Source organism: Struthio camelus, chromosome 3 (genome assembly GCF_040807025.1).
Source record: "Struthio camelus isolate bStrCam1 chromosome 3, bStrCam1.hap1, whole genome shotgun sequence".
NCBI classification, from domain to species: Eukaryota; Metazoa; Chordata; class Aves; order Struthioniformes; family Struthionidae; genus Struthio; species Struthio camelus.
In genome coordinates, this window is record NC_090944.1 from 36,973,811 (window position 1) to 36,995,315 (window position 21,505).

General features: G+C 40.0%; 1 protein-coding gene across 6 annotated transcripts in view; it reads right to left on the minus strand.

Annotated features, from left to right (window-relative positions):
- KHDRBS2 (KH RNA binding domain containing, signal transduction associated 2) overlaps positions 1 to 19,789 on the minus strand; it is a 420,341-nt gene extending 400,552 nt beyond the window's left edge. For all 6 annotated transcript variants that reach the window (XM_068937467.1, XM_068937468.1, XM_068937466.1 and 3 more), the window contains exon 1: positions 19,643 to 19,789. In XM_068937467.1, the coding sequence (XP_068793568.1) occupies positions 19,643 to 19,733 (91 nt within the window). In that variant the 5' untranslated portion in view covers positions 19,734 to 19,789. The remainder of the gene's footprint in view (positions 1 to 19,642) is intronic.
- Between the last annotated feature and the right edge of the window lie 1,716 nt (positions 19,790 to 21,505).

A 21,505-nucleotide genomic window follows, 5' to 3' on the forward strand; every position in this document is an offset into this window, starting at 1 on the left:
AATGCTCTGTCACCCTCACAGTGAAGAAGTTTTTTCTCAGGTTCAGATGGAATTGCCTGTGGTTCAGTTTGTGCCCGTTGCCTCTCGTCCTGTTGCTGGGCACCACGGAGAAGAGACTCCATTACGAGGTTATAACGTGTCTCTGGGAACAGTAACAAACCATTTCTACCAACCCAGATTGGTACTTCAAAAACAAGCATAATTTGTACCTTCTTTCTTCTCCTGGTGTGAACAGTCACATTAGAGGGATGTTATTCTACTGTTTTCTGCTGATAACAAAAATATTGCATGAGAAATCAGGTAAGACATTAATGCAACTGGACTTAACCAGAATATTACAAACCTAGGCACTGTCACTTCTAATAAAAGTCTGAGAAAGCTTACTGGTAAACTTGGGTTAAAAGCAAAGCATGTTAGGGAAAATGGACAAACCAATCCATCTATAGTACTTCCCTCAAAGTTGTCAGGTCAAGGGAGAACCCTCTGAAACTGTTAATTAAATTTACAAAGGATAAAATTAGCTGTTCAGTGTTTTTGTTAATATTACAGCATCTTCTCAAAGGTGATTCAGCAGCAGGACTACATTGTGCTAAGTGGTGGTCAAACGTATTAGAAAGACAGGGACAAAATACATGCCCTGTGGGGAAACTGAGGTACGGGAATGAAAGAGACCTCCAATATCTCAGTATCTTCTAAATCTAACCAACGTCTCAAATCAGGTTTTTGGAGCCACAAGATTAACCTGAGAGCAGTAAAAGGGCCATTCAGATATTATTGGTCACCAAATCCCTCGACTCTGAGTTAAAACATTCTTCTCCTGTTCACAGACATCACCTTGCTGTTGAGGTCAAGCCAAAATCCCAGCAGACTGTTTCAGGATAACAGACAGTAATAGCTGAACAACATTCAGGGTTTTTTTTTTTGTCATTATGAGGATTCAGAACAAGCAAATCTATCCCAAGCACTACTTCCAGGGAACTGCAATATGAATTGCCTGCATATATTTGTGTTGAAACAGGGTTCTCGTGCAAACATGTCTACGCACGCTACTAACGGATCACTCCTGCTCTTGTCTGTCCCACTGAACTGAGCCAAGCAGTGAAGGGTGTCACGGAGAATAGCAACAAGCACCTCTTGCGGCAGGATAGTACACCGATATCCTTAGGCATCTTCCATCTTCCCAAGAACACTTCTCTTCACAGGACTTCAAAGGTAATAAATTTATGTAGGCTTGCAAGATCCAAGTCATGACAAAGACCATGCGTATGTTTTACAATAAAGCTGTTTTTCAGTGAGTACAGAAGTGATAAACAGCTACACATAATCAGTTATTTACTGCACCACTACGCCAGCATGTCCCACAGTGTTAGTCCAAATTGCAATCAGTGAAGGGTCAACTGTCAGAAAACCAGCATGTCTTATCGAAATCAGTGACAACTAAAGGAAATAAGTAGCAGTTAAGAACATTTAGGTGCAAGATCCTCACCAAAAGGTAGAAAAGAGTGAATCTTACATGAATATATGAATCAGCAGATACTAGGACTTTTTTTTTCCTGTCCACTCAGCAGCTTGGGGAACGGCCTTCCATACATACCATTCCTGGGCACGGCACGGGGCTTTGGTATTCAGCCGTCCCAAGCAATGAGGCACCATTAGAAGGATGGCACCCAGAAAAGAGAGTTAGCGGGCACAGAATATTCAACCATTTCAAATGAAATTGTATTGACAATCAGAGACATTACATATTTCAGCCTCTGAAGATTATTACTTTTTTTAACCAGTAAGTAATTATGTTCCCTTAAATATGTCCATGACAGCTTTTCTCAAGGAGACATGAGCTGCATCATCTCTCAGTCTGAGGATTACGCAAAATTTGCATACAGCATGTATAAGGTTAATTTCTTACTTCTGCAGGGCTAGTAGTTCATTGACTTGAATGCAAGTCATAACTCTTGTTTCAGCACAAAACAAAAATCTTCAACAATTAACTTTGAACTCAATTGTTGAATCGCCAGTAGCCACGTTTAACTACTGGATTGCTTGTAAAGTTGCACAAAATAGCTGAAAGGCATCTGTATCAGTGAGCCAAAATAGATAGTAAAGATTCTACATTTTCCTCCCAATTGTCAGATTTTTTTTCTTAAAGTAGTGGTAAAATTTCATAATATTTAGGAAGGCAGGAATCCAGAGAAATCTGGATATAAAACACACTATACCAGTAATTTCCCATTCTAGGCATCTAAGCTCATTGAACAGAGATTAGTTAGTGCACCTGAAGATTATTTTTTAAAGGTATCCAATAAATTGCAAATGTAAAGTGATACTACTTTTTTTTTTCTTCAGAAAAACTCACTCAGGGTAAGATCAATCTCTTGGCAGTGCTCTGATATGCATGCCTCTGAACCAAAAGGGGTTTCCCAGTCCATGTGTCTCAGGCTGTAAAATTTTAGATTACTAGAGATGGGGGAAGATTTAGAATTCAGAGGTCAGAGATTTGTCAGGATATCTAAACTATCCAGCATTCAAATGAAGGAATAAATTCTAGATTGTGTTTTGTCAGCTAAATCAAGTACCACCTTATGGAACACCATAAGCAGGAGACATCTCATAGGTTATGAGACTATTTTACCTTACTCACTTGTTTCATATAAAAAAATAAAAAGATCAAAATTATATACAGCTGTTCGGTAACTTTCATTTAAGATGTTTCCCAATAACTCTTAAAATTTGCTTATTAACCTGTGGCCCTGGATAACTTTAAAATTGAACAATTCAAATTTTGATGGCCACCTTGTCACTTAATTTCATTCAGAAGTCTGTATATCAACAGTGATGTCTGCTAAAGATCTGTCTGTTGATGTCTGGGCTACAATTTAATCCATTTTAAGAAAAATCAAAGAGTTACAATTTGGATTGAAAGTTTCTAAGAGAAAGACATGATAATACAGAAAATTTGGTGGGGACGGGGAGGGAGTTAATGAGTGAAGTTCTCTTGCTCAGTACCAAATTAATGAACAAAGCTGGTGCTAGCAATTGGCTCAAAAATTTATTTAATTATAGTCTTTCAAATTCTAAAATCATTTTGGTATCAGTGGCAGCATAATGCCCAGACTGTAGCTGCAAGTAAAAGTAAACTGATAATATAAATGCTTTCAGCAGTTTCAGAGAAAACAGGACTTGCTTTTACTCTGCAGTACTGTGTGTTGTTAAACAAAAGTTTAAGTGGTATGTACATAGAATAATTATATAATTTTCCCATTTAGGAATATATCACTATTAAATACTACTCTTTGGGGAAAAGGCTTTTGTGCTATATTTTTAAATTTAGCGTTAAAAAGTTGTCCTCTGTCTCTACCTGTTGGTAGAGACCCCAGAAACTTTTTAGCACTTCTGTGCAATAGAAGCCCATGTCAAGAATGTATTTTTAGAGACCACCGAGGAAAGCATGACACTTTCACTCAAGTAGCAAACAGAAAAAAAAAAAGGCTGAAATACCTCAGTTATTTTCTTTTTTCATTCATACAATGCATTTTATGCTTGAATTTAAAAATTTAAGTTGATTTAAAAGAAGCAATCGAATAATACACTTAACATTGGAAAATTAATTACTAGGTAGATATTGCAAAGATAAATTGAATAATGTGTGGGGCATAAGTATTACAATCAGTAATACCCAAATGACTGTGTATTGCGCAGTGCAATCTCCTTGTGAGTAGACTCTGAATCCATCACAATATTGTTAGTTTCAAGGTGTTTTTCTTTCCTGATTGCACTGTGGATTTAGAATTGCCTAAATTACAAGAACCCTACTAACTTCATAATTCCACAAATTAAATTAACTATATAAAAAAAGTCTTGCAAGTTACTCTTGCTCGTTCTCTTTCATTCATTTCTCCCACTACCTAGCGCTACTTGTTAGCAGGTGATTTTTTTTTCTCCTCTACAAAGAGTAGTTATTAAAACAATACAGAAATGTATAAAAGCAACAATTGCGATGAAAGAGAAGGTCGTTATAGCAGGTAATAAAAGGAATTTCCATGCAGTTCTGAACTTCAGAAGAAATTTTTGAAGATATTCTTGGCTGCGGAAGCTGAGCCCCTTGGAAGTAACAGATATTAAAAGCGAGATATCTGCTTCTCTGCTCCTGACTAGCTGCATCACAAAATGAACAGTTTGCACAAAAGCAAAAGGGGAAACTAGAAAATCCTGTACTCTGTTAGTTCACTTCTGTCTTTCATAGTGAAAAGGAAGAATAGTCTTCAAGGAAAGGAAGTAGACTCGGACTTGGGAGATAACATGAGAAATCCCCAGTTTGATCACAGATTTCCTCTACAGCCACAGTGCAAGCAGTTTAACCTCTCAGTGCCCCAACTCCACATCGCTAAAATGGGGATATCTCCAATTCTTTTTTCCGTTTTATTTGTTAAAAAATGCACGAAAAATGAGATGATCAGAGTGGTGTCTCAGTATTTAAGAACTAAAATTGTACAAAAATAACATCTGTGCTTATATATACTGGCCACAGAATAACACCAGGGCCTAACGGGATGATCTATACTCCCTTTGTCATATATTAGCCAAAGAAATTAAGAAATGCTTTACAGTTTCTGCAAACTTGTAAATGATCCAAAAAGCCTTAGAGTAGCAATTAGCTACAATAAAAACTTTATATTTTGTATTTGAATGTGTAAACATTTCCCTCTGTTTTGATGTTGTACAAATTAACACAAACAAAAAATGGTGTAAAAAATGCCAGCTGTCCATGTGAAAGTACATAACTATGTTTGCTGTACTGATACAGAATACTTTATGAACAAGTCCAAATAATATTAGACAACTGGAGATTTTGTAAAGAAATACCAGACCTGGAAAATTTTGTATTTTTAATGCTAGAATTGGGTGGGGCAGGATGAACATTTAATGTAGCCATAACCACAACCCAATCAAAGTAAGAACATGTCTCAGATGACATGAATATCATAATCATTTTTGTAATTAATATATTCTTCTTGACTTTTGAATTCCAGAAAGTATCAAAAACCCCTCAAAGCAGGGAAAACGAAACTTTCAAATATGGCTCCATTCATTTCCCCTGACAAACACTACTGTGGATGAGTGAAGTGTAATACCCTATTAAGATTAAACTAACAGTTCAAATCTGCTTTCTCTTATTCTGACTTTAAAAAGAAAGAAAAATAGTATTAAATATTGCAATGGGAAAAGGGAAGCAGCTGAAAAATTCAAATAGAAATTAGCTTTAGAAGAATTACGTTTGATGGCATGACTGAATATAACTTTTCATTCTACAGCTCAAAGTTAAAAAAAACAACAACAAACAACATACTGTTAAATTCTACTCCCAGCGTTAGGGAAGTCTGAACCGAATCCTCCTGCCTCCTGAATGGCTCTTATGTACAAAAGAGCTACAAAAGAGTCAGTGATTTAGGGTACATTAGTCATTTAACTCTGGAGCCCTGATTTAGTTTTTAGCCCATTCTTTTTCCTTATGCACGAACCCTATATATTCTGCTAAAATGGGTATAAGCTATAAAGCAGGAAGTATATAAAGAAGGAAGTATAAACTTCCTTTTGCTTGCACTGGAGGGTATCTGACCCTGGATAACTAGCTTTACACTGATTTTCTTCCTTAGGAATTTTGGTGATATCTCTCAGAAAAGGCAAGGTTTTCCTATTAGCTTCCATAAAGCTTCAAGTTCTCTTATCTATGCCTTCTGTTCTGGGTTAAGCACTACCTGAACTCTTCACTGTTTGTCTTTTCAATTTATCTTCTTAAATACTGTCACACTTAATTCCACCACTCCTAGACTCTGCTAGAACTCAGTGTTTTTTATAGCATAAGAAAAATACCAAGCAATTCTAAGCAGACTTTTTTTCCATAAAAAGTCAGTCAGGTTGTAGCCCCCAAATGCCATCTTCTGAATGTCCTGATGTTCAGACTAGTTTTCATTTAACTTGAGCACAGGAAAGTAAACATGGCGCTGTTAGCAAAAATGAAGAATACTAAACTGCAGTTATATTTTTGTATGCTGTTTAAAAGCAGACTGACAATGTAGAACAACTTGCACGTTATCTAAGGATGAAGAGCACATTTTTCAACAGTAAGAACACTATATTAGGCAACAGAAAACTGCAATGGGAAGCTATGGAAAAGCACTCGGAAAAAAAGAGTATTGCAAGACCCAGTATTAGGCTTTGATGAAACAGCTTGTGTTTGGCACATAAACAATCCATCTGCTGCAGGCTGTAGTTACAAGGTCTAATGCTGCTCTACAGAGAAGCCACATTTCACAAGGGAACAGATCCGAGGTGCAAAGGCACATGATGATTTAAAGAACTATCTAGAACTTACATGCTGCGGAAAAGCACTCAAGCCAAAATACATCCCATGGTGTTTCACAGAAGGAATCGCTTTTGTGAGATTGCGGATAATAAAATCGAGGTAAACTACAGAAACGCCCAGCAAAGTTTCTGAGCATCCCTAGCAAGAGAAAGAGTGCTAGGTTAAGGCTCAAAAAACAAATGTAGCATGTCTGGCACAAAAAATTAACGCAGTAAACTGAGCAGAGAGATCACTGTAAGAGAGAGGCAATAACTAAGCTGTGCCCCAAAAGACAAAAGGGAAGGTACAAAGATGTTTTGGAATAGTGAACAGTGTAATGACATTTTGCCTAATACAGCTGTCTGAAGCAGCAAGTGAAGAGTACTAAGTGATCCAAAGTACATGACAGGCAAGTCTAAATGTGGAGAACAAGGGAAAAAGTATGCAGTTAAAGAGCCTCCATTCTGTAAGTATTATGGAACAAACATGATGAAAATGCCCACATATACCTTTTTGGATAGTACTGGAATAGCCAGTCTACAACAGTTAGGTTGTAGGTAGCCAACTGCTTTTGTATTGTGCGTATAATGTAAATGAATTGTTACTATCCTTAAAAAAAAAAAAAAAAAAGATTGAATAGGATAGATGAATATCAAAATGCAAAGTCCTCATGGCAATTTGAGCTAGAAGTGAATGGAAAAATCAGTCTGGAAAGATCTGGCACTTACAAATACATTCTTTAGAATCCGAGGAAAACATGCAGTGGAGCAAAATCCATGTGGTCTCAGATAAAATCTGAACTCCTACTGCTAGTGTTAGTGAAGAAAAGTAACGCTTATCACAAGATGCCTGGGGAGAAGTAATTTTCAGCTACTATATTAATTTAAGTTAAAGCACTCAGAACAAGATAAGATTATGGTTAAAGTCTCCAAGATGGTGATTTCTCAGAAAAATACACTAAAATGTTTACATGAACAGCACTTTGTGATTGTAAATTTCAACAGATGTTTCATAATCTATCAATTACAATATTTATATTGAGGAAACCACTAAGGCTTGTAGGATGTGTCATAAATAAAGTCAAATTGAAGGGAAAAGCCCTGATTGTTGTTATAGGAAAAAAATGTGCCATGGCAAAATTTTGGTTATGTTGACTGGAAAAAAACCCAAACAAACAACAGCAAACTACAAGACTGCAGTAGCTTTTCTAGATGATTATTCTCCCATCCCTGAAATAATCTAACAAGAAAATGTTACTATGCAAAACATGGTCTTGCACATCAATTCTATTTTTTAAATTAATTTTCTGTGCCTGCCATAGGATGCTTTATAGTAAGCCACAGTCCAGTGGTTCTGTTCAAGTAATGCATGGGGAAGTAAGACTTGAGATAGACCACAAGTCATCAATATTCCCAAATTAATAAAGTAGAAAACAATGTTAAAATAAAAATACGCCTTGTAAAATGGTTCTGGAATCTGATTCTGATCCACAGCTAATACTGTTAAATTAAACAACAGTACTAATAAAGCATAAGTTGTTACGTGACGACATTTTGTTCCACAAAAACTGTAAGCTACAGTAGGGACAGTGCTGCCAGAAATCAATGCAAGAATCCCTCAGGATTTTCTGTTATACAAGGAAAAAAAGGTGAAACAAACACCACAGTATGACTCAAGATGTGGAATGTTGTCAATATTTCATTAAAGGGAAACTGGTTAAGTCTGCACTTTGCAACCTGCCAGCAACTTCCAGCATGGTCTGCACTTGGCTATGATTCAGCTCAATGCTGGGACAAGGCTACAGCGTGTAACACCACTTCTCTATGCCAAATCCTCGTTCCTTTGAGAGAAGGACCACGGCATGTGAGAGGGGAGAGGGCAGCAACACATTTCAGGCAGGTAGCCTGAATTTCACAACCAGGGATAAGTTTCACAACAGGACTGCAAAGCTCACACTGGAACACAGACTAGATGCAGGTTACACACCCCTGCGTGCATCAATGCTAGCAACAGGAGGACAAATATGGTACCTGAAACTCCAGTTACGTCACATGTCTAGCAGCTAGAGCACAGTCTGCTGAGCAATCTGAGGAAAAAAAATCTCTTATTGCATTGCATCTGTTCCTCATTTTCACTGCGCTTCTTTTTTAAAAAAGGAGAGTGAATGATCCTGAACTACTCTTTACTGAGTACTACTGCAAATGCTTGTCAGAAAAGCCTTATTGTAAATAAGCTGTAACATATTCTTAAAAATGTCTTATGAAATTTAGTTTTTTTAAATGACTATTTAGTATATGATACAAAAACTAATCTTTGTTGAAATTTAAATGTCCAATTACTAGGGCACTGCAATTGTTTTCTGTTTTATCACTTTTTGCATCTGACTGTACATGCATAGCAGTATATCAAACCAGTCTTACCTCAGAGTTGACAACTGCAAATCCCTGTTAAGCCACTGAATCTCTTTTACTGTTTGCACTTTGAAACAGTTTTTATCATCTCAAAAACTTAAGTTTATGGATAACGGAAGTTAATTTTCAGAAAGTTTGTTGCTTGTGAAACGGTACTTGCGTCATCGTGAAGGCTGTAGCTCTCTATTCAGCCACAGACTCCACAACTGAATGGTTTGGCAGCATACCCCGAGTGTTCCTCACCTTTCCTCTGCGAAACCCCATAAGCCTGGTAAAAATGTTCAACATCTGTTAATCCTTAGCCCTTCTGAGAAGTACTAGTTAATGCTAGCGCGGTAGTAACTCTGGAATTTTGAACCACATCGCCATTAGAATGAGCGCTAATCTTTAATTCAGGGGACTATGTCAAAATGCTTGGAAACTGAAATTCCTGACTACCTCTCTGGATACAAGACATGCAGGAGTCGTTCTTTCTGGATGAGTCAGCCTTGATGAAGCATGCATCACCCTGAGAACACCATCTCTGTTTCAAAGCAATATTAGCATTGCTACATAGATTTATCCACATACTGGGACACGGACAAAAGGTTACGGCCTGCAAACATGAATAATTAATGATGGAAGTGAAGATTTTCCATGAGATAATGTGCTCTTCTCCTATTCTTGTATTAACTACGGTAATTGCTTAGGTAGGAAGAAGAAAATCTGTGAAGTAGTTATCTACTTATACGGATAAGAATAACATAGTTTATTCTAAGTGTACTATATTGTGTAGTTAAGCATTATGTCCTTTTACACAAAAAAGAAATCCTCAGTTTAATTTTCATTCTCACTTCCTCCATGTGTTCTGTTCTTACCTTCACCTGCTTCTTTCTGCGTTCTTCCCTCCTAGCTGAGCCTCCTCTCGCCTAGGGATCCGCTAGCCAATCATCTCACTTTTTTTCTCACTGTAACTGCTCCTATTTCAACATCTCTATGACATCCCTCTCCAGTAAAGTTGCCAGCTTTACTGCCAGCTCCAGGCTCCACAAAAAGAAGAAAAAAATCCATCTTCTTCTCTATTGAGCTTCTGGGGACAGGAAAAAAGAATAAAATAGAATGAGAGTGGCCGAGGATGGGAAGTTCGCTAATTATATTAAGTGCTTAGAGGAAGGTTGGCCAGATATAAATTACTAGGGGAAGGCAGTGGAAACACACACCCTGGAAGAGCAGCGCTGGAATCACCACCAGAATCCGGACAATCTTTCTGATTTGTAAGGTGAAGACTACAGAAATAAATAAAAGGACTTCCCAGTTCAGAGTTCCTAACGCTGATACACTCCAATGCAAAGTTAAAAGGCTTTATTAATGAAAAAGCAATAAACAAACTATACAACTAAAACCTCAGGTAAGAATTAGCACATGTTAAATTAAACATTATAGGAAATTAAAGAAAAGGCTGTTTGATGATACAGTACTATCTTTTAAAATATAAAGTGTAAATAGAGTAACTATTAACTGTCTGACCACAGTATTCCAAAAGACTGTAAATTTTACCATAAGGTAAAAAATCTCAGTTGCAGTTCAGTAAAAAATTGGCACTATCTCCACAAAACAGATTGTTGAGTTTAATTACTGCATAATTATAAACAGATATACGGCACAGACACCTATAGTGTGTCCCTAAACACATGAAATATAATAGTATCAAAACAATGTAATTGTTCACAGAAGCCGTTCAAGAAAGGCTTGAGCCTCCTCATTTTAATTTTTCTTAAGTAATGGAAACTTTTTAAAGGCTTATCAGCAACTATTTCTATCTTTTCTCTTTAATTGAATAAAACTTAATTGAAATTTCCAGAAGTCCTTTTTAAACTTTAAAGGTTGGATATTTCTAGCTTGCATCATTGTCTTCAAGCTAAGATAACTGAACCTTTTGCACTTGTTAAAAATGTGAAAGATTAAACAAGTTCCGGTTTGTTTACTGTCTCTTTGTTTTCTTCTTTATATCCTTTTCCGTATTGCTACCCTCTTCTCTGCTACGTTCTCTAATACTCTGCTAATGTTCCCTTATTTCTTCTTCCTCTTTTCTTTTCTGTCACTTTCTTTTCTTTGTTTCCCTATTCAACCCTCTCTCCATCCTACTTTTTGATTATTTATAAGAAAAAATCTTTAAAGGCTGTAAGAAGGGTTAGAGGAGAAGAACATCAAGAAGTGGAAAGAAGTAGCTAAACGTTGCTATTAGCTTCTAATTAATTTCTACCCCTAACTACCACCCCTTTTTAGGGTTTGCATGCTTGCAAAATCGCATTAAGCTCACGCTTTGTGTGTAATTCAAACTGGCCTGTCTCTGCTTTTTGTAGTTAGACATCTCCCTCCACTTCTAGCACAAAGAGCACTTGGATAAGTGACAGTACAAATGGTTACTTATACCAAAGTATTATCTCAAAATCTTTGTAACAATGGCAAAGTGAAGTCTTCTATTCTCATAATTTCTTAGCATCAGACATATTTCACATTATTCACGTATTTAGCGAGAGTGTCTGAACACTGGAACAGATGGTTCGTAATGTAACAAGTTGGTACTGGTTGGGCACCTTTTTGTCACGTGCAGTTCAACACAACTATCAAACACCTAGCTTATCCTGCAGTTTAATTCTTCTGGAGAAAAAGTAACACAAAAATATGTAACACAAGCACCTGTTATTCCGCATTTGCTGTTGACTTAGGGATCCCTTTTGCTTTACTGATCACTAAAATATTTCTCCTGGGCTTTTGCAGATTGATCTGTTGGTGTTTATACTGAACACCTAAATCTGCAGTAAGCAAAGAACAAACTAACCACCTTCAATAATGAGACCAACACAGAAAGCATGTGGAGGACCCCTAACAAGGAAAATTGAATTAAAATAAATTACAGGGCACTCTCTTATAGCTTATTTACTGAAGATAGAAAAAAACTTGTCCTTAAATAGGAGCATATAGGATTGGGAAAAGACTCAATAATACAAGAATTTGACAATGGCAGCCTTCCTGCCAATGTCTCTTGACTGCAAAAAATACAGATGTAATATAGCTCATATATTTGTCTTGGCCTACACATATGAGGAGAAAGTTCCTTCCAATTTTAAATGGAGGCTAAAGTAAAGGCTATTCGTGTACAAATAAATACTACGGAAATAATTGCAAAAGTATCTAAACCCAATCTCTTGATAGCTCCACAACCCTGTGCGTACCCCACAACAATAAGCAGCATTTATCCAAAATTAACTCTGCTTTTTCTTGAGGAACAGCTATCTGAAGAGAGGTAGGAGAAAATCTCTTAGAATTATCCTTCACTTTATCATTCCTTAATTTACCCCTCAAACCTCAACAGCAAACTCAATAAGTCATTTAAGAGCTTGGTGCTGCTCGTTTCAGCAGAGCTAGTAGAGACTTCTTTCAGTTACAAACTGGGAAGCCAGAGAGCCCACTTTACAGCTGCAGCAAAACAGCATAGCCATAGGTATTTAAGAAAAATAGTCTCGCTCTTTCTCCAGCTAAGGAGTTCACTCTCTGACCACAGAGAATAAATGGCAGAATTCCCAGAAAAACGGCAAGAAGTTCTTGCCACAATCTTAAAAAGATAAAAAAGTAGAAACAGACTTGCTTAGACATAATTTTTCCAGGTGATTTTCAGAAGCATGGAGCATAAAAGTCTACACCATGAGAGATGAGATGGAAGCTAAGTATTTCAACAGCAAAAGGCCATTTTTTTTAAAACATACACACAATCTCTGATTTCATATCAGGTTCTTGAAAAATATTTCCCCAAAAAACCCCAGAACAACAACAAAAAATACCTTCGACATTCATATCCCAGAGATGCTTAAGCTAAGGTCATATGCCAAGGTGGGATGTGTTTTCTTTCTCCGGCGCTCATACTTCCTATGAAAACCATTTTTTCCCTTCTCATTCCCAGTGCTGCTCTTTGGAAGTTGACTGACTATGAAGCCAGTGGCTCTGATTCCCTCTCCACCCCCTTTTTTTTTTGGCTGAAGACATTCCTGCCTTCACCAGTAAGCATATCCTAGCTGCTTCTACTGCAACAAAAGAGAAATTCTTCCCGATCCCAAAGTAGAGCTAAAGGGAGGAATACTAATTATGTATCAGTCTTTTATGGACTATCGTAAAGTATCACTTTTTTTTTTTTTTTTTCAAAGGCTACATCAATTTCCAGAATTTAAAGTATTTTATAAATCAAAAGCTTTTTAGCTTTACATCTTTAGGTGCAACCTTTCCAACAGGAAACTGATGCTAGACTATTTGATGTATACTCCAGCAGGTGCAGGGAAATTCAAAGGCAGTAGTGACCTGCCCTGTTTCTTTTCATTTGTGGATCATGCTAACTGAAGAACAAACAGAAATGCCCACTGCCAGCAAGCATTTTAGAGATGGCTTTGGTTATAGTACATGAAGCCCTCACAACTCTGGTTATCTTAAAGGTGGATGATTTTCACTATTACTATATTAGCATTATTATGAATTTTACTTGCTAAATTTTTCAGTGCTGAAACTAAAAAGTCCATTTTAACAAGAAAACTTGGGAAATCGGGAACCAGCACATATTATTCTAGGAGGCAAATTTTTTAATTTGATAAAGTTCTATGATAATTTTTCTTCATGTTTCTATTAGCTCTAGTAGGTACTCCTTTTCAGGATAAGGAAATAGCTGTACTTAGTTCTAGCAGAATTCTAATTAAAATATGACAGGGTTTACAGAAGACTGTAATAAGCAGGATTATTTTGGCTTGGAAATTTAAAAAGAATCTTATTAAAAATAATAACAATAATATACGTTTCTTATAAACCTCTTTTCATTTGGAGATCTCACAGTAGAATTAAATTCAGCGTTACAGTCTTACAAACTGAAGTTTTTAAAAGGTATTCAGTACGGTACATAGTACCGGTAAGAAACAAATCAAACCTCCATGTACGAAACACCTCAGATATTTACCCATGTGTCAAGGTTTCTCGATTGTCCAGTTAGACCGCACAGCCTCTATTTGTTTATACTGCCAGAGACACGTCTGTAGCATTATTAATGTTCTCTGCTTTATCCACTTTATTTTAAAACTGTCTACTTCCTCACTTATTCTGGCATGGTGTGCTGATAAGTCTAACTCTGCCACACAAGCGCAATCCAAAGACTGGAAAAAAGAACGCGAACAGCAAAAGAATGTGCGCCTTCCTATGGCTTTGCTAGGCTCAGCCTGCAAAACACCAAATCTTTTATGTCACACCTCCACTCTTTGAGGAAAAACTTTTATTTTTTATTGAGTTTTCCTCAAGAGTATTTAAAAGAAAAATGGATATTTTTAGGCTAAATGATTTTTTCTCCAACCAGCTACTGAATTTGAGGGAAAGAGATTTAAATGCAATGTTTTTAAAAAGATACTCTTACCCTGAACCAAGATGCAGGGCAAATGCAGTGACTCCACAGATCAAGAAACACCGTTTCATCTGTGCAGTACTTTTAGCCTAGGGCACAGCTGCAGGGCACAGAAAAGCATGATGCATTTCCATTTTAATAAAGATTGGGTATGAACTACCCAATGACAGCTACATTTATGCATTCTAAAGTAGGACCCTACACATCTCTTCGAGCCCGAACAGTGTGTTCTCAGACGTCACGAAGGAACGTTTTTGCTCTAGTTATAGCAACGCTTGGCAGGCTAGCTAGGTGTATTACCTGATATGTAGGTGTTTCAGCTTTCCTTAGGAGCCTTACGCACTGGTCATTATGGTTGGTATCAAATCTTATGGACTAGTAGATATCCTAGCACGTTATCGCAAATCTAGTCATCCAGGATATGTTGTCTGCGTACTACTAAAAGGAGAAATGCAGTGCATCCCATTCGCAAGAAGTCAGTACATCTGCTGGGCAAGGCTGGCCCTTCCCCAGAAGGCACCAGGATACGGCGTCCTGTTCTGGCTTGTGGAGGCCAATCATGCCACCTCCTGGCTACCAAGGGCCACGCTCTTCTGAACAGGTATTAAGCACTTGGCAAGTTAATAGTTGACTGAGACTTTCTATTCGGCTGTCCAGGCTGTTCTGTTCTCTCCTGGCACTGACTGCTAATATCACCAATTTCCCATATTCTTAAGTTTAAGAATATCTGCTTTGAGGCTAAAGGAAGAGAAACGGACCGTCATAAGTGTTCCCTGAACAAAAACATTGAATACAATGAAAAAAATTTATTACAAGAATTCCCACAACAAATAAAGGGACTCTTCTCCTTCCAAGAAAAACATTCACATTCCTTAAAAAAAGCACTGTGGCGTGCCAGTGAGGCTCCAGCTCTCCAGATAAGTCTTAGAAAGTGCTTTTGACCTTCTCTTTAATGGTTGGGGCTACATTCGGCTACTTGCACTGAACTGCACCTTAAGCAGCTCAACTGATTCAAATAGCACTATCTGAAGAATGAAGCACTATTTTGTGCGAGTAAGAGCATCAGAACGTGGCCTTCAGCTATTGCATTTATATTGTCCCCTGTTCCAAAGCACACATTTTCCAAGATCACAGATCAAATGGTCCTAACCTGATTCAGGTCTTTGAAAGGAAGAGATTTTTTTTAACCACTTCTGCCTTTTTTCCCCCTCAAGGGATCCCAACTTTTATGATTAACAACTGTGATAGGTCAGGATAAACACTTATCAAGGCTGCTTTACTTAACTTATTCTTCTAAAGTTTTATCCTATTTTGTCTTTCCAAAATCACTTATCTCCTGGGATTCATCTGTGTTATATTCTGCAAGGCAAACGCACTTCCTAAGACTGAAAACATACTGTGTTGTTATATCACAATAAAACAACTGCTTGCCTTTTTAAAAATACGCAGAGTGTAATTCATATACTCATTTTTAAAATTAGCGATACATTCTACTGATAGAATATCCTTTTTCATTATTCCCAATATATTAGCTCCATCAGTGAATATATTATATTTGTGTAAGGACTGCCTGATAGCCCACTAATCCCAATAAAGGATTCCCAATAACTTCAGCAAGCTTCGGATCAAGTCTGTAATGCCTAGCACGTTGCTCTTATAGAAATAGTAGGTAGCTTGTACTCATCTAGAGTTTGCACTGATATTACTCCTTTTTATTGAATATGTTCCTAATGACAGCTGAGATATATAAATCTAGTTTCTAATCACACCCAGATTTCAAAAACATATGCTCTCAAGATTTGCATGTCTCCTAAACCTTCCAGCTATTTACACTGCATTTCTTGGGACAACAAAGTAAATGATTAATACAAACTGTTTCATGAACGCAAAATTTCTTCTCACCTGATGTAAACACCAGGAGAAAAGAAACGCAATAAGCAGAAAAGTGACCACTTATGGATTAATATTAATGTATGAGCTTACATTAACATTTTGTATTGATCTTATTTTAACCCAAACGCTTGTTTAGACAGAATAAACTAATAAAATCTCATTGCTGCTAAATCTGCAAATATCTTTTCACAAGTAGTTTGTTATAGAAGAATAAATGCAAATACAAAACTATCAAAGGCCTGACTTTAGCAGGTCACAGGACTGATCAATAGTCTCTCACATCTTGAGCTTCATATTCTACATTACCAAGACAAACAGTTTGCCTATACTGCCCCTATTACTGCCCCAATTTATTTAATAGAGACATAAAATTATGAACTAAATCCACCTTGCCTTATGAAAACCAAATGAATCTCCAAGAGTCCAAGAAGAAAAAAAGAAACCCAATATATAAGCCAATATACCACCTGAAATCCTGAACATAAAGCAAAATGAAATCACATTATATCAAGAATTCTCAGATTAGCTAGAACAATTATAGCAGGCTTGCAAGAAAGACATTTTAGGCACTAATGTTCATTAAGTGTAGAGGCTAAACAACTATATCCCTTTTGAATAATCATGCCCTGTCCTACAAGGAGCTCTATGACATCGAGCCATATGAGACTAACCGACATGCCTGGAGGTTTCACAAACTCTTAGCATGCTGCATAGAATAATCTGCAGACTCAGGGCTTAACTCGCGATTAAAGTAAAAGACCTGATTCTCGTTGCCTTCAGAACGCCAGCTGAAAATCTGAGGTCAATTGTACTGTCATTAAACAGAGCGAAATTAGCTACCTCATTACCCAAGTAGTGTTGATATTTCAATAGGGAAAGATGCTTTTACTTTGGCTGGCTCTTTTTCCAAAGGGTCTTTTTCCTTTATGTTTCTACTAGAAAACACAGGCAATTGGTTTTAATAATATACAATGTAAGCTATTTCAAAGCCACGCATACATGGAAAATTGCCGACATATTGTTTGCGACAAGTAGCTGACACTCTGGCTTATTAAAATAATGCTGATATAAAAGAAGTTACAAATTATCAGAAAGGTCCAGTGGTTTGTAGCTTCCATGTGTCACCCACATCTTCACAGCTTAATAAGTTAGGCACGTCTAAACATAAAATACATATTTGTGGGAAGGAAAACGGCAGAGTCTAATATTAAAGTTTAAAAGAAACAGAAATATTTTTACAAGTCAATCCAAGTAAACCCAGGTGTCATGAACTGAAACTGTATTTCTGTAATGCTGCTCTCTTGTGTGCCCTTCTACGGTTTCCAACAGGAGCATGTCTCTTCTCAACCTCAGCTCCTAGCAAGTGACATGAAAAATCACAGCACTTTCAAGTCAGAGCTGGAGGCTCTCCACTCTGAAGCAAAAAATCTGCAACCAGCACTTACACATTTTATACTAAATCTACTGGCAATCAAAAAAGCTTAGCACACCACAAAAATAACACCTGACTACTATTGGTATGTATGCAGCTATTCATATATTATTTTTCAAAGAACAGAAATCCATAATCTGGAAGCATTGCTTTAAAGCCAGCATAGCCTAGAAACATATTACTACAGAGATTACGCTACTGCCCTTGCGCTACTGCTCCATGTTCTTCTGGCATCCCAAAAAATTTCCGCCTGTTGTACACATTTTTCCTTCTGCTTATACCCAGGAGCAATCAGTGCATTCACTCCTGTTTCCTTAACTAGTTTGACTCTTACTTTGATGAAACTGTTTCAATAGTTATCATATGTTAGACTCTAAAATGAATCTCTAGAAAGCTTGACAGATGGTGTTTTGAAGGATAATGCCAGGTATCTGGTGTGAATCTGACATTAGCATTCCCTACAGCTTCCACAGACAATTCACCTTCATCTTTTTTAAAAATTCACATACTTAGTCCTAGTTATACTAAGAACGAAGGAGAATGCTAATCACTTATGCAGTCTCACAAGCCACTCAAAATGCAATTTTCGCATGAACTTGAAACTCAGAAACTCTGTCATCCCCCCCCCTTTTTTTTTTTTTTTTAAAAACTTTACTTCACACACTTTGAATTACTTCCTGCATGCATTTTCTTTCTTTCACACACACACACTCTCAGTAGATACCTCCCCCTTCTGGGAAAAGATCAAATTGCAAGGTGCAGAAAATATGCCCCTTTCCGAAATAAACATATGGTACATATAAAGTCCTTAATAGAAAAACAACTATGGGAAGTAGCGTGGTTATCTCTTCAGCAGCAGGAGACCAATTACAAAGGTATACTAAATGTGTCATTATTCATACTGAACTTCCAAACTATCAAACAGGGGCACTTTAATAAAACCTAGACTCAGTACCTTTATTCACAATCAAGAAAACGTGTAAGAAAGAAAGACAACAGAAAGACTGCTGGCTTAGGGAAAGACAAGTACTGCTAGCATAGTAAGTTTTAAGTGGTTGTAATTTTTCCTTAAGATGTTACAGAACTTTGGAAATTATTCACTCCTCTTTGAATGTGAGATAATTGGAATTTGCGACTCTCTCAAGGGCCTAATCATCCATTTCTTTGCCTCAGTCTCATTTAAGGGTTTGATAGCCTCTCTTGATTTATGCACTCTTTACTACTTCGTTTTGATATTTGGATCCAAATTTAACAGTGACTTTAGAAACGAACAATATACACCTCCGAAGGAACAGAGGGAGGGGGCCGTCACAGATTACGGTGCTGTGCAACTGGAAGCGCCGTACTGCAAGGCCTGCGCTCAGTAACCACGTTGAGCGGGTATGGGGGAAAAAATAGGCTAAATTATAAACTTTTAAAAGACTCTCCAGTCAAAAAAAAAAAAAAAAAGGCCTCAACCAAAATGAGGAAAACAGAGCTACGTTATGATAATGAAGAACGAGATGTTATGAGTGTTTTATTCTAGATCGCCCCACGAGTCCAGGAGTAATTCATCACGTCCTGAATGAACTTGTGGCATGAAACTGATAAGCCCCAGCCAATGAACGCCTGACAGAGCGGAGTCAAGGAAAACAGTGCTGCATTGAAGGCGTAACAGCGTTATCATATAAGCCTTATTATTAAGCACGGGAAAGAAGAGGTAATGAGTTCAACGAGAAACTAGCGTCTGCCTGTGTGTAAATAAAACCAGGGGCCATGGCAGCATGCTCCCCGAGCCCAACCAACTGCAACGGCCCGTGGGACCAGCGCGGCCATCCGCCTTCTACGGACAAGCCTCGAGGAGAGACCTTCCCCTTCCCCAAAGAAGTAAAAGGCGCATTTCCCGGCGAGCGGCCGCAGCAGCCCGCCAGGGCGGGAGCTGGCGCGCCCGCGGTTAAACCCGGCCCCAGCGGCCGCCGCCCGACGCGCTCCGCACCTGCGGCCGGCAGCGCCGGTGGCCTCCGCTCCGCGGACCGAGGCTGGGGGGGACGTTGGGGGGGGGGGGGGGGGACGCCGAGCCCGCCGCCCGCCGCCGCCGCCGCGCTTCCCGCCCGGCCCGGCCCCGCCGCACCGCCCCGCTGCCGGGGCCGGGGTCGGGGCCGGGCGCGGAGCCTTACCGTCGGCCAGGAGGCGCATGGCGTGAACAAAGGAGGGATCCAGGCTGTCCTTCTCCGCCATCAGCTCGGGCAGATATTTCTCCTGCTCCATCGCCTCGGGGCCGCGGCGGCCGGGCGCTGCGGGGCGGGCTGGGCTGGGCTGGGCTGGGCTGGGCGGGCGGGCCGGCTCGCTCCGCGCCTCCGGCCGCCTCGCTGTGACCCGGCGCCCCGCCGCTCTCAGGTGCGCCGCGCCCGCCGCCGCCCCGACGGCGCGGCTGCCCGCGGCGGCGGCGGCACCGCCTCCTCCTCCTCCTCCTCCTCCCACCCCCCGCCGCCTTCGCTCCACGCGGGGGGCGCGTGTGTGGGCGCGCGTGTCCCAGCGTGTGCCGCCGCGCGCCTCTGCCCCCCCCGCCCAGTGAGCCACCCGCTCCCACCGGCCGCCCTAAGTAGGGAGGCGGGGCCAGGCACGCTCAGTCCCCCGGCTCCTATTGGTGGCTGTGCCCGGCAGGGCGGGGGCCACGCGGAAACTTCGCCGCGCCATTGGCTGTCGCCGGGCGGTGGGCGGGGCGCGGAGCGGTCTGGGGCGGGGGCGGGGGCGGGGGGAGAGGACCGCGCGCGCGCGCGAACGTGTGTGACTGGTGTGTTGGGGGGGGTGCGTGTGCCGTGTCTCCGTGTGTGAGCGTGCGCCTGTGGCTCTGTCTCTGAGTGCTTCTTTGTGCACGCGTGTGTTGTGTCTGCCTGTGCGCTGTGACTGCGTGTCTGCGTCGCTCCTGTCCGTGCGTCGCAGCGCGCGCGCGCGTGTGTGTATGTGTGTGTGTGTGGCTGCCGCTCCGTGTTTCGGTGCGTGGCTGTGGCTGTGCGCGCTGTGACTGCGTGTGTGCCCGTATATGTGTGTGCGTGCGTGCGCTCAGGAGCGTGTGTAAGCCCATTTGTCCGTGCCCGTGGGCTCCGCGCGGCTGCCCCGCCCGCGGGCCCCGGCGGCCGGGCGCTGTCCGCGGTGCTGAAGCCGCCGCCGGCCGCGGGGCGGGGCGGCGGCCGTGGAGCAGCGGCGCCTCGGCGGCGGCGGGTCGCTCGGGGCCCCGGCGGCTCGGCGCGGCGCGGCTGCTCGGGCCCGGCCGTGACCTGTCCGCGCAGGAGGGGCCCGCGGGCGGGGGCGGTCTCGCGTGGGCAGGCAGCCTTGCGCCTCCTGGCGCAGCGAACTGAAGCTCCTGCACCCGCACCTGAGGAATTACAGCGGCTACGCAATTGAAGTGTCTACAGCTGGAGTAAATAAAACTGATTTTGTTTTAATTAGAATTTAGCTTTAAATATACGTTTACTCTAGCTTATATTTATTCAGGATTTTCCCCCAACAGACAATTTACTAACATGTTTTGATTCTGAGAGTAAACAAAAGATGTTTAGCTCATCTTAAGGCTGTTAAAACGTCATTTGTGGGGCCTCAAGAACAAACTGTCCATCATACAATACTATGTGTGCTATGCTCAACCTCAAGGTGAGATTCTTTCTGCTTTTAACTTAATATGTTTTTCTAATGAAATAAATAGTTACTGCCATAATACACTTTCAAATCACCTACTACTGTTCCTCTTAAGGGATTTTTTTCTATAGTGTTTGGATTTTTATTTGTACTTTTTTCAGGGGATGAAGGAATAAGCAAAGGTAAAAATCAGGACAGAAAGGTGTTAAACAGCCATAGAAAATGGTCTGTGATGTCTTCAAAAACCTGAGATATATGCAGACAGCCATTACTCAATTTCCACTCAGTATGTAGAGTAATTGAGGGCCTCCATGTATTTATAAAAATACATATAGCATAGATGTAGAAGACTGAAGTGCTACTATTCCTATTTCTAGAAAGAAAGGAAGAAAGAAAAAAGAGAA